The following is a 14,178-nucleotide window of genomic DNA, read 5'->3' as shown; positions in this document are numbered from 1 at the left end:
CGTATAGGGTCTCCCTATGCAGGTTGGACTCCTAGTGATCCTCCTACTAATCCTTCTGTTTCAGCCTCTCCAGCACTGGGATCATAGATGTGCGACACCACGCCCAGTTTTGGTGGCAGGCATGGAACGCCTGGGCTTCTGGGGCTAGCATGAGGTACAGGGGATTGAATTTGGGTCCTTGAGCTTACCAGGCAGATACTTAGACTGCCAAGCTATCACCCCTACTTCCATAATTTTTAAAAAATAATTCATCCAATAAATTTTTGAACTGAATCTAAAAGAAATGACTACTAAACTCTGGTTGCTGTGTTGATATTTGGTTATTATGGGCTTGGAAAGCTTGGCATGACTGTACCCATTTAAGACACGTCTAGCACTGATGTGTGCGCCCCTGTCTAGCCCGCGTGCTACCCATGCAGACAGGAGGATCCCACTCCCTCAGGTCTCACTGACATCCACACGAATGCATGGCAGTATGCCAAAACAGCTCTGGAACGTTTTCTGCCTGTAGGGCTTCACCTCCAGCATACACCACACAGTGAAGGGCTCGCTACTAACTTGTTTCTCTACCATCCTAACATTTGGCTCCCAAGAACTTTTTAGTTTCAAAAGGTAGTGAGCAAATTTCCCAGTGAAATTTCTAAGCAGTAAGTGATCATGTCTTGGCCCTGCCTGCCCAACTTGTTTGTCAGTGACTCCCTGGGCTGTGGCTGCTCCCTCTCACGTGACAGCTGGAGGGTGGGCGAGCTGGTCTTCCCGGTGCCTGCCTGCTCTTCCAAGGTGCACCCTGCTTCTCGGGAAAGCAGCTCTTCCTGCTGCATTTTAGTGTTTTTTATTCTTCTTTGTTTTCTGGTGCAGGGCCTCACTGAGTAGCCCAGGCCTGTCTCAAAGTCAGAGATCCTCCTACCTCAGCCCTTAAGTTCTGGAATGACAGGCATGTGCCACCACACCCAGCTCAAATACTCACTAATAAAAACAAAAAACAAAAAACTGAAATTAAAAAACAAAAGAAAAAAATAGTTTCTCCTACTAAATATGTTCTGTTTAACTTCCAACGACACATTGACATTTCATTTTTTTATTTTAAAGCTGTTACCCAAAAGGAGGATTTCTAAACGTAGATTTTAGGTGATAAACTTGAGATCGCTCTCTTGCTTCCTGTCACTCCTCATGCCTTCCTTCCCGTCCGTCCATCCATCCATCCATCCATCCATCCATCCATCCATCCATCCATCCAACTGCCCTTCATTCCCTTCTAACTTGTCGATTCCGATACTCTTCTAACAAGATTCAAATCCTGATTAATAATGCCACCTGGCCCGGTGCAGCGCAGCTCTCTAGTTTTAGGGAAAGTCAGGAATTCTTACTACGTCAGATGTTTGGGTCTAATCCTAAAACATCGGCCTGGTAATATTTCTGAGTTTTGAACCTAAAAAGAACTGAACCCTGCATTCTCTAATTAACACCAGCGCCCCCTCTTCTGCCTCCGCTCTGCTGTAACTGATGAGAGCAAGGTAAGGAAACAGAGAATCCACATCAGAGGGGAAGCATATATTTTATTACTCACATGCTAGACTCCTTTCCCTCTCCTATGATAAAAGATAACTTAATTGCTGCTAGACTTTTTTCTTTAAAGTGCAAATACTAATGGAATTGAGAGGCATATACCTTCAAACAGATTCTCTTGTCTTATTTCATTTCTTAAATATAATAGCTGAAACTAATGCTCATTGTCTGACAAAAAAATAAGCAAAAATACGCAGAATCCAGGTAAACTGTTAACCATGGTTCAGCTTATTTTGATCTACTGAAGCATAATGGCCCTAAGTACATTTGCTCATTTTTGTTTTTACTGAAATATTTTTTTGTGACCACAAATGGCCTTCTGACGTGGTTGCAAATTGTGAGTGATACTACCTACGCAAGAAGAAAGTAACCTCAGCAGTCATCAAGCTGGTTCACATGGTAGCTACACTGGCTTAACGGGACGTGGCACTGACAAAACCCCAGCGATACAATTGGAAGAAAATTCCTATCAGACACAAGCAGCGCCTGAGGGCTTCTGACTGTAGAACCCCGCCTGCACTTTGGACTAGAAGACTACTGAGGAAAATGTCCTGTCCTGAGAGTGGAGCTTCAAGGACACAAGAGAGGAGACAATGGAGGCCACAGGACATTGTCCCGGGCCACGGTTGCCAGCCACCAGCAATCCTGGTGCTGTAGAGAGAGATCAGTAAAGCTTGGCCCACGTACAAAGCAGAATCTTTCTTTTCCTGGGACACTCTCTTTAAAAAAATTTGTACATATGTGTATTAAAAATCAAAATGGGATGGGATATACTTCACAACTGCAGAATCAATTAAATATTGCCAGAGTCATTTTTTCATTATCTATGTCAAAATTAAACATGGATTATTTATGTCAAACACAAAGATTTAATTGGTTTCTTTCAGCTACCAGTAATTACTTCTTTTAATACCAGTTATTTGGAACTCAGGAAATTGAACAGATTTCAATCTTAATCTGTGAAAACATAACTAGTTGGGTAATTCTGCTCTAATAGAATAATCCAATGCATTTAAAATTCCTATGTAAATAACTTTTAAGATGTTTTGGATTACTTATAGCACTTTTAAATATGACTATTGGGAAAAATGGAACAGAATATGACATTACACATATTTAATTTCATTTTCAAATGTTTTCAATTATTTATTGCAAAATTACAACTTACTGTCTTCTCTAAATCTGAAAGCATTTGGCACGATAATCCTGATTGTGCACATAAATAAAACAAATATGTCCAAGTTAAGTCAGTGCAATTGTTAAAACACTTACCAATGGAAAATTGGAGGACAGAAGCTGTTGTTGTATTTAGGCCAATGGTAGTCTACAAAGAAAAATATACAAAAATAAGATACAAAGACAGATCCAAAGGGAAGAGACAGGTGCCAGATGTAGCGAAAGCAAGGGTCTATGAGGAGAGGCTGGCCTTAGTCAGGTGCTGTTTCATTTTTGTCAGTATGTCTGGGAAGCTGTAAGGGTCCAACTTAGGCACGGATAGTAAACTTCACAGAGTGCTGTTGAAACTGTTTAGAGCCATCTGTCGGGTAACCTTGGGCAAACCTTTAACAAAGCCCTCTCAATGCACCCTACCTCCTCCCTTTGTCCTAGGACAGGTCTGGGATTCAAGGACAATGTCATTAACAGACTACCAAATAAAAATTGGGAGGTAAGTTAAGAGCAAATGATTACTCTGAAAACAAAATATAAACTACAACAGATAAATGAGGCAGGATTCCTGGGTGGTGGGCGGTGGTGCATATATTCTAAAATCCATTGCAATAACGATTGCATAACTTTGTGAATAAGCTTGAAATTAATGAGTTATAGACCATATAGATTATTTCTCAATGAACTGTGAGGAAGAGAGAAGGAGAAAGCAAGAGAGAAGGAAAGAAGGTGGAAAGAAGGGAGGGAGGCAGGAAGAATTGTTTAAGTATGAACCTAGAAATAGTGTTTCAACATACTGCTGCTATATCATTTCATGAAGTTTGTTCAACCGTTTCTCCCTTCTTCAAGAGAAATGATACATAATCTTGTTCTAAAATTTTATTTATTTATTCTTTGGAGCAGAGAAGCAGCTCAAGTGAGATGAGAGCTCACTCATATTGTCCTTCGGGTCTCCTTTGGCCGGCTCCCAAGCCTTGGCCCTCAAGCCCGGACGCTCTGATCTTGAAAGACAAGAGCTTGTAGCTGGGGCTTCGCTTGGTGGAAGCGGCCGGCTCCCGCACCTTAGCTTCCTAGCTCATGACACCTTTAGCCATTCATAGCCCTGAATGCTGTTACCCCACAGGACAGAACCCACAGCTGCGGGGTGCAGCGCCACCCAACCCATGCGGCAGCGCGTCACCCACCTGGGTAACAAATGAGCAAGTCTTTTGCTCCGCCCGAGCTTAGTGGAGATGTGACCACAGGAAGATCCATAGCACAATGTGGGAAGGTAGAGGGGGTTTTAAAGACATGGCTTTAAAATTCGGTGAAGAAAAGTAAAGATAATAGAGGGGAGGGCGTGAGAGATGTTTTATAAGTAATCCAGGTAATGAGTATTTGCTCCTAAGTGCAGCAAAAATTACAGGTCTCCAAATGACAGAGAAAACGCTCCTTGCGCTGTGCGTGAACTCGCCCACTACGCTGCGTTCTCATTCCTGTTCTCTTTCACCAGAATGAGCCAAGAAAAATGTACAATGAAATTCCATTGAAAGAAGTCTGGCTACTATTTTAAGCTTTAGAGTAAGTTCAACTACGTGGCCTGATGGCGTTCCACTCAGAAAACTTGATCTTAAAATTCAGAGAGACACAACACTCTTAGAAAAATTTTCTTTCAATTTTATATTAATTGAATGTTAGCTGATAACAGAATGCCTCAATTTCCACTTAATTGATCTGCTTTCTGTAAACAAGCCCAGCATCACAAATAGATAAAATGAGCATTTAAAAAGGAACATAAAAACTCACTTAACTTTGCATTCTCTTAGAGCGATAAGGTCAATGGGATACTGTTTACTTTCACTCTATACTCCCAAAATGAGAGAAGTTTGGGGCCACTGCCTAAAGTTCGGGTGCTTCTGCGGGTTCAGTCTGACATGTACAGTGGTGCAGGAGACACAGACTCACAAAATCCCCAGATAGTAGAGGTCCCATCCTTGACTGCCATTAATTTCCATTGACATGAAATGGTTACTTAACCAGATTCATAAAATGAAGATGTAACAGTGGCTTCTTTGAAATTGTCCTCTGCACCTGGCCCTTTGGAAGAAGGACCCAGTCACTGTCCTGACTCTATTGCGCTTCTCTGGCCTGTTGTTTCTTCAAGTTTCTCTTTTCCAGCTTATCCCAAGTGCCAGGAACAGTGAGGCTGTGGGCAAATGCCTCTGACTGGAATTGCAACTGCCCCCAAGCACTGAAGACTCCTGGGTGTCAGCAGGGCTCCCAAGACCAAATCTGAGGCAAAGAACAACCGGACCACAGATTGACCACCACCGTTGGCAATTCCCACCAGGTCTTTATTCTTCCCTATATAATTCAGGCACTCTCGCTAGTACCCTAAAGGTAGATCCTGAGTCACTGTCCCCTGCCCTTCCTAGTGTTGTCCACACCAAAACATATTCCTTCTGCTGTTTGGATCTTATTGGGGTGAGAGGTCAAATCTTGGCTCTTGGGACCTCTAGAACCAGGCCACTGGCACAGGACCTCACTAAAAGAGATGCTCTTTTCAGCCTTTCAAAAAAGATAAACTGTTAGCCTATTAATGTTCATTGCCTGTTGGATTTATGAAAAATCAGAAGGCACCATGTTAAAAAAAAAGTGATGTTTGGGAGCAGATGTCTTTCATCAGTTCTCATACATGATGCTTTAGTGGGATCAGCTTCAGAGGACCAGGCAAAGGTTTAGGTTTTCGTAAATGCAATGTTAGCTGATAACGGAATGCCTCAATTTCTACTTGATTGATCTGCTTTCTGTAAACAAGAATTGGATACAATATACTGTATATCTTTGCTTCTGAGAGTCCAATCTAATTACACATTATTGAAGATTAGAAGCTGATAGTGTAAAAAATGGATGTCATATTATTTTTCTCAATTTATCTTCATTCCTTATATTCCCTTTGAAGCTACAATACAAGCTCATCTTAGGGAAACACTTAGGGTGGGAATAGAAAATTACATACTTAAGAAACTTGATCAGATGAAGATAATTATTTTGAATATTTTCCTTTTTAGTTGAAGGGCTAATTGCACATTAATTAAACGATACAATTCATAACTGGCTTACTGAGATGTCCACTCTAATGCTAAATAAGCTGGGACATGGCAAAACAATCAGAATTAAATACACATGGGATGAAATAAGATGAACTTTTCATTTTTATGATATGAAGATATCAATTCTGGCAACATATTTTAGATTATTTTATTTTCTATTAACTAGTTGAAACAAAAAAAATTTGCCAAGATTTCCAGAAATATTATTGAATGGGGATACCTTCTAAGGTAGGCAATTATACTAAGCTCAATTAACTATGATTAAACTTTAATTTTATTTTAAGGTTTATAGATAATTAATTCTGTCATGGTACGTTATTTTAAATGTAGTAGAAAATCGATTCTTTTTCAGGAAGAATTTTACTATCACTCACATTTGTCTGCAAGAATATTATAACACCTTGTGAGACTTGAATTATGAGCACCTATTATTTTAATTTGCATCCAATTAATTCTATTTGTGTTCTAATCTCAACTGAAATCTCTTTAATTCATCAATGTTCTGAAGCTTCTATCTTTAAAAAATTAAATGTGTCAATTGCCATGAAAGAGGTATTCAAGCAGCGAAAAATAAGAACCAAGTTGCAAAAACTAATTGGCTTTCACATTTTGATAGCTAAATCTTTTAATTGTCTAGCTAGGGCTTTCCCCCCTCTTTGCCATGGAAGCCAGGCTTTTGGCAGAACTAAGCTAATGATTCTGAAACACAATGTGCAGCATAAAAGTGAAGAATATAACTTGTGACTAAAAGTCTCTTGAAAACAGATGTAGAAGGAGACAAAGAGAGGAAGGGAGGTGGGGGAGGGAGAAGAAGAAAGACAGACTAGGGTGGGGGAGAGCGTGAATTGAAGTTCAAGTGGAAAAGCAGGGAAAAAGAATGGAAGGTGCTACAAAAAGAGTATGTGGAGCAAAGTAATTGAGCCAAGATGTAGCAGAACTGCTTTTCTAGCCCTTCTCAGGGGTGTGGAAAGAACCGGGCCTTCCCGTCCTCGGAGAGAAGGCTCATGAAGCACAGCTGAGAGCGGGTGGCGTCCCCGCCTTTAGTTTAGAGCACCGGGGTTTCTTTTTCCATGATTCAGGAGCTCACCTCTGTCGGGCAAGGGTTAATCTGTTAGACGCAAGTAACCTACTCCTGAGTAGTTTGGCACCAACCAAAACATTTCAGAAATTTGTTTATTCAGTGTGCATTTTCATCTAACAAAATAAAGAGCCACCAAATTCTCCCATGGTTAGGAGTCCAACGTTTAAAAATAATAAAATAAGACATGTAACATTTTGGACTTGCACAGAGAAAATAAGGACAATTTTAACAACAAGGACTTTATATAAGAATTTAAGAGTCATAAATTCCTTACACATAATATATATTATATGCCATATTCACATTTTTAAAGATATACATATCACAGTGATGAACTATGTCTAGGGAGGTCCCTCGATGTTACCAGTTTCACTGTTGAATTCCTCACTTTTACATTTAAAAATACATCCTATGGTCACCCCTCTTAATTTTATATGTTTAATAGGACCTATAAGTAATACTTCAAACTTTCATGTAAACCATGGGAGCAGAAGAAGCTTTTGGAGACAGGCCTTAGCGCGCGCCTCTGTCGCCTTAGCACACACTCACCAGCTCTCGCGGGCCGTACGGCTCACAGAAGGTGACAGCGTTGCCGTGCATGATCGCGCCGCACTGCTCGCCGGTCTCACAGTTGTTACACTCAACCCTGCAGGAACACAGAACGGATCAGCAGGCTCAGATCTGAGGAGTGCTGTCCTGCTCAGGAACGGAAAGAGGCGACGGCTACCGTTACCCAGCTCGGATCACCGCTCCTCAGAGGGTGGTGGCGTGTGCAGGCAGGCAAGCGTGGCAGACCCGAAACCCTAAGGACCCCCGAACGTGAATGTCAGTTCCTTCACACTCAGAGAAAGTTACTTAAATCTCCCAAAATTTCAGTTTTCTCACATCTACAGTGAGGATAAGAATATGAAACTAAATCTCAGATAGTTATTGTGAGATTAAATGAGAAAGTATTTATGAAACAGAGTATAGAGCCAATCTCAGTAGGCAATGTATAAAGGAAATGTTATCAATAACAAGTAACATATCATGCACTGTACAAAAATTGTTGTAAGTATTAAAAATAAGCAAAATAATACCCACTTATATAACACAAATTAGATCTCATTTTGCAAATGCAAATTCTCTTTTTTATTATGGTCAGTGTAAATATTAAAAATAAGGTTAAATAACTGTTGATGTATATTAATTTTATAAAAATAATGGAATCAGCTGTTATATTTAAATATATACATTGTTGTAAAATGTAAGATTAAATTCAAGCAAATTTTGGAGATGAATTACTATGTTATTCTTGCAAATAACTCACTTAGCTGCTTTATTAGTATAAAATTGTTTAATAACTTAGGACAATATCTCCAACATAAATTTATTCATGCCTACCAAGTAGAAACTTAAGGCATGCATGTTATGGATTTGACTTTGTATATTTGTGATAATTTTTATAGTGTTCTGCACAGTGACATTTTCTCCTGCAATCATTACACACCTAATACGTAGAAAGAAAGATCTGTGTTTCCCCTGTCGGATCCTCAGACCCATGAGAGCTGTATTTCATGCTGAAGGAGCATTTGCAAAGACGTTCACACTCCAGGTGCCAAACGCCCTGGAAAGGGCACCGTGCCCTTTGTTTCAGCGAGCACTGCACTAACCCTCTCAGCTGTTTGCTCATTTCAAAGAGGGAGCCCGAGCCCCCCCGACCCAAGTAAGGGAGACAAAGCGTGAAGAGACAACGTAGCTCCTAAAGTCAGGGCAGAAGCTCAAGAAGTACAAACTTAGGAAATAATGTAAGTACTTCTTATATATTTTACTGTATGGGGCAAAGGATTGGTATTACATCAAGTGCTTTTAAAAATTATTTTTAGAAGAGACAAAAAAGAATTTCTGATAATAAATTTAAAATATGTCTCATGGTATCTCAAATCTTACCAAGATTTTTCTCTTGACTACTGGGAAGCAAGAATCTAGTAAATGTCCTTGACAGTAGAAGAAACATAGTATAGCTTTGGAAGGGCAACAGACATGTGTTCTGTTCTTCATTTCCAAATGTTACATTCCACACGTATGTGTTGAATGAATGAATACAAGACAACCTCATACAGAGAACAACTATCAAGGTCTGAGGTCTAAAATCCTTAAAAGAGTGCCTGGCACATAGTAAGCACAATGTGTTAGTATGTTTTCTTTGCTAAAATTTTATTATTTTAAAAAAATTTTTTAAATTAATTTTATTGAGAAACAAATAGCAATGAGACAGTTCCAAAACAGGTTAGTAGGACAGTTGCAATAATTAATACATCACGAATTCCTCACCAATTTCTACCACAGTCATCTGTTGCAGAACTGGAGATCAGACGCTGATCTCCACTCGCACACAGAGGATCTGTTATGAACTTCTTACTGCTATCTTTCTAATTCTTTATATTGTGACTGTGATAAAAGTACAGAAAAGTAGCACAAAACTTACAGTGGGCTTCCTTAGAGATAGATAAGGATGAACTGCTGTCAAAGTCACTGGGAAATGGCTTGCGAGAAACGTCAACTTTGACAGAGAGAAAATTAAAAGTGTTCAGACCTCCCAGTGGTCATCTGCCGTAAGATTCCAGGGGCTCTTCCTATAAAGCCTCACTGCAGATACGAAATCTAAGGCCTGCTGTTTGGGTTTCTAGAGCACTCATTCTACTCATGTATGTTGATACAGTCCTCAGCCATCCACGTATCAGAAAAGGGTAGCTAGCACAAATACTCATTAGATGCGTCCTCCCCCCATTGTTTTGATTCAACAGGATTCAGTGGAACCGAATAGCTACATTTTTAAGCAAAGATACTGATGTATGTGCCTTGTAACTTAGAATTAGATAGGCGGTGAAGGGACAATAGATATGTGATGTGTTTGGCAAATTACTTCTGTTTTGTGGAATAGCAATGGTTAAAAATCACACACAAGAGGAAAACAAACAGATAAAGCTCTTCTCTCTGTTCGGTTCAACATCCCCTCCAGACCTTTCTCTTATACATTGTGCTATATATCAGCACTTACAATAAAAATTTAAAAAGTCTTTGGTACCCTGTCAAAGAAATTTCAAGATTTATAACAGCCAGACATTACCCACTACTTTGCTACTTGGAGGAACAAGGCTTCACCAAAGACTGATGGGATAAATCTGTCAGCTTCCTGCCAAAGGCTTTTAAATGCCCTTTGTTGGTGTTCCTCACAGTCTGACTGGGTTTGTCAACATAATTTATTTTAACTTACCCTGATGACCATCCCTCTAGGTGGTCAAACTGCACCCTCTCTTAACTGCCAATGGTATTATTTATTCATCATTTATTAATTCATTCTTGTATTTAAGAGATTTATTGAAGACTTACAGCCACTATACTAAGCTTTAGGGCTACAAAGACCACTGTATCCTTCCATTTTTTTTTACTAGGCATTCAGATTCCAGATGAAAAAGCAGAGAGGTAAACAAAGAGTTATGATAGTGGTTGTCCACACAATGCTAGACAGTTTTTCAATTTTATTATGTGTCAGATACTTGTAGTCTTTTCAAATCTTTCAACCTCAGATCTTTAAGTGGAGAGAGGCCTTGGTTGTCCTCATTTTTGTAATAAGAAAGCTGGGGTTCAGAAAGGACAGACATTGCTCGAGGTCACACAGTTATGAAGCCAAAGCTTGCTGTTTGGGCCCAGGGCTTGCTAATCTCAATACTCATGACATTTTCCATTGTTCCTAATTTCTCACAGTGAGATATTCACCAGCTGTGGTGGTACCTCTCTAGGACTGGGACAGTATAGTTCACTTCCAAAGGTCCCAAAGGTTACAACTGGTGCATAATGAGAAACAGGAATTACCAACACAAGGAAAAAGGTGAATGTGTGACAGACATGGAGATTATGAGTCCCAGATGAACTATGAGTGCAGGAGGTCCGTATGGCTGGATCCATGGCGGCACACACAGGAGGACAGCAGAGGACTGGGCCGGGAAGTGGAGGGTTTTTGCCTCTGTTTACCAAGTGCAGCTTCTGTACTAGGAACTCTATAAACCATACTTCAATTCATTCGCACAAACTCCCTCCCTCTATTCTTAAATCCCCACATGGAAGATGTTAAAAGTAAGACTTAGAGATATGATTATCCAAAGCTACGTAGCTACCAAATTATAGAACTGGGTTCAAACTTCACTGAAAACTTCTTTACAAAGCCATCAACTTTTAGGAAAATTACTCTAGCAAATAATGTCCTGGAAGTATAAAAGATGGAAGGCTACTGATGTTACCTAGGAAAGAAATAATAGTTCTTTGAAATAAGGTCAATGTGGGGAAGAAGTAGACCCATTATAGGTTTTCACTGTTAATAAACATATAATGCGAGGTACACGGGCAATTCAAAATTTTCTAGTGGCTACAATGAAAATAAAAGAAATGAATGAATGAATTTTAATAATGTTTCATTTAATCCAATATATTCAAGTTATAGTATATTTCCACATGTAATTAATATATAATTATTATCAATTTTTAGTATATATTCTCCTGTTATTATGGCTTCAAATTATAGGGCACATTATTTTCTACTTACAGTACATCTCCATCAGACTAGTCAAGTTTCAAGGGCTAAACAGTCTGCATAAGACCGGTGCCTACTGTATCAGACGGTACAACTCTAGAGAATTTCAGGACTTGCAGACCGCTCTCTGGTGATGCTGATAATTTGATGTGACTGGCTGGATTCCCAGAACTTGCCTGGCTGCTGTGACAGTTTAAGATGTGGTTGAAATCACGGAAATGCGTATTTTTTACAGGTGGGGGAGAGGGAAAGGTATGCAAAGAGGGAAAGAGGTCCCAGAATGAATTCCTGAGGAGCCATCACATTGCCTTTATTCTAGTTCAAGGAAAGCTCAGACTGCATCATAGCCTTTCACTGTGAATCCATTCAAGCCCATCTCCCTTATCTTTCTATGATGATTGCTGCTGTGGTTCATCTCTGTTCTTGTTCTGCACCAAACCTGACATGCTTAATATTTTTTCTGTCATTAAAGATAACCCTTGTATAACTGCAGATACAAATGCATTATCATAAAGGACAAGATAAATCGTCATTTCATGAGGAACACAATGATCCTGATGGGGGCCAACAAAGAAACACTGGTGGTCACTGATTTATGAAGAATAGGAATCCATGTGTCTTTGTCACATGTCATTGAAAAGCAACATCCACAAGTTAAAGGAGGAAAAATTTATTGTGGCCCTTGATTTTTAAGAGACTCAGTCCGTAGGTGACAAAGTTCAAGGCAGGAAGACATGGTATGGTAGAAGCTCCTGGGTAGAGGCAAACTCATGCCATGGTGGTCAGGCAGCGGAGAGAGAAGGGAGGAGCTAGATCTTTTGAGAGCATGCCTCAGGGAGCCCCCACTGCCCACTGGAGCTCCCTCCCATGGTACACACGGCCAATGGACTCATTAGTGGATACTTCCACCCGTAAGTTAGTGAACCCATGATTCAACCACCTTTGAAACACACAAGATTGGGGTGGGGTGAGATGGCGTGAGGTGGGGGGAATCCAGATCTAAGCCATTACACCAGTCAGAAAGACAGTTGAATTTGGAAAGCCTGCAGATGTAAATAAACATGCAGATTCCAAGAAAACTAACTTGTCCCTCTCTACAGAATTCAAAGCAATACTTGAGTGTCCACAAACTCTTTTGTCCTGTCCGGCTAACTTTCTCAGTGAGCCTTGATGTCTAATAGTTTAATTTGGCTAAATGGAATCAGCATGTAATCACAAAGGATATTCTCCAGGAAGACCCCCAGAAGCCTGAAACTGCACTCTTCCTTTAAGGAAAAGTTACAGGAGTTCCTAAGAACTCGAGTTTGATCTGCTGAAGGATGGTGGTTCAATTAGGCTCAGAGAGGAAACAAAGCTGCTGTTTGTTGGGACATTTAAATCTATGGCGTCACAGGGAAATGTCTTTTCCTTAACTCATTCTGAGGAAAATGATGAGCTTTGTAAAGTTAGGCAGCATGCTGTTCAGATGTGTGGGAAGAAGGAAGTTTTAACTAATTCCAGTTAAGCAGACTTCTGTTTTTCAATTTAAAAAGGAATGTGGCCTCCCAGGCTAAGGATTAGAAATGAATTGCTTCTCTAATAGTATACTACTGAGTATTTCTCTAATGTTAGACATCTTTTTTTCCTATTTCCTAGCATGAAAAAATAGAATAGAAGAATCTGACAAAACGGCACATCATATGGCTTCCCACACCCAAATATATTCTGCCGTGCATGTGATTAAAAGACATTTTAAGGGGGATGCTTGCAATTTTCACAGACCTTGCAAAGCAAGATTTTATTAAATCTCCTCTGAAGCACTTTGTCACATAGTTAGGTTCCACATGAGTCTTATTGGTTACTGGAGTTCACAGATCATCAACTCAGAGGCGACCTGCAATGTCATTACATCCCATCAGTGGTGAAACAGGACAGGAATTTGCTTTCCCTAGTTCCTTGTTCAATGTTCTTCCCGCCCATCCTAATGTAGCCAGAAAGAAAAAAAGAATTTCAGTTCTGTAAAATGAAAGTGCTTTTCAAAGAATTGTTTGCCACTTTTACTGTCATGGTTTACTTTGAAAATCTCTAATGACTGTTTTTAAAAATCGTTTTTCATTTATAGGACAAAGGGATTTTTGTTTTGCTAATAAAGATGTATAAAAATAAAAGAAATGAAAATGTTCTCATAGAAAACATTGAATAAACTCATTAGACTGGGGTATATCTGAGTCAAATTCAGTCCTCTTTTGGCTCTGCAGGTACCTCAGTTCATGAACTCAATTTTCATGATGATTCTGGTCGTAAACTGAACTGGAGGAGAATGGAATCAAATCTCCCCATAAGCGATATTGAACCTAACCATTGAATTTGATTCAGTCTTCATCCAACTCAGTTTGTGACCAGAATCATGGAAACAATTAGATTCATTAACTGAGGCACCACGGTGTATCTCAGGAGACAGCTCATCTAAATCTCTGTATATCTAACCTATTTTGTATATACAGATACAGAATGGTTCGTCATTTATATCACCTTTTTCATTTACTTTTGTCATAGATGGGCATTCCATTGCCATTCAAATATTGAAGGACCATTTGGTAGTGAAAAAAACATATATCGGTATATACAAAATAGTTAGGATAGACATACAGCTACTTTCTCTTAGTTCAATAAGAGGAAAGATTTGTACTAATAGTGTTTAGACAAGATATCATATCTGCATC

At 39.6% G+C, this 14,178-nt stretch overlaps 1 protein-coding gene across 1 annotated transcript in view; it reads right to left on the bottom strand.

The window, feature by feature from the left end:
- The window catches only part of Reln (reelin), a 493,244-nt gene that overhangs the window by 240,611 nt on the left and 238,455 nt on the right, over positions 1-14,178 (bottom strand). The window contains exons 7-8 of the mRNA XM_023724314.1: positions 7,456-7,552; positions 2,839-2,890 (exon numbers count right to left, since the gene is read on the bottom strand). Coding sequence (XP_023580082.1) covers positions 2,839-2,890; positions 7,456-7,552 — 149 coding nt within the window. The remainder of the gene's footprint in view (positions 1-2,838; positions 2,891-7,455; positions 7,553-14,178) is intronic.

This window comes from Octodon degus, unplaced genomic scaffold (assembly GCF_000260255.1).
Source record: "Octodon degus isolate 3935 unplaced genomic scaffold, OctDeg1.0 scaffold00108, whole genome shotgun sequence".
Lineage (NCBI taxonomy): Eukaryota > Metazoa > Chordata > Mammalia > Rodentia > Octodontidae > Octodon > Octodon degus.
The sequence above is the reverse complement of the archived record's forward strand: the minus strand, read 5'-3'. Positions and strand labels throughout refer to the sequence as shown.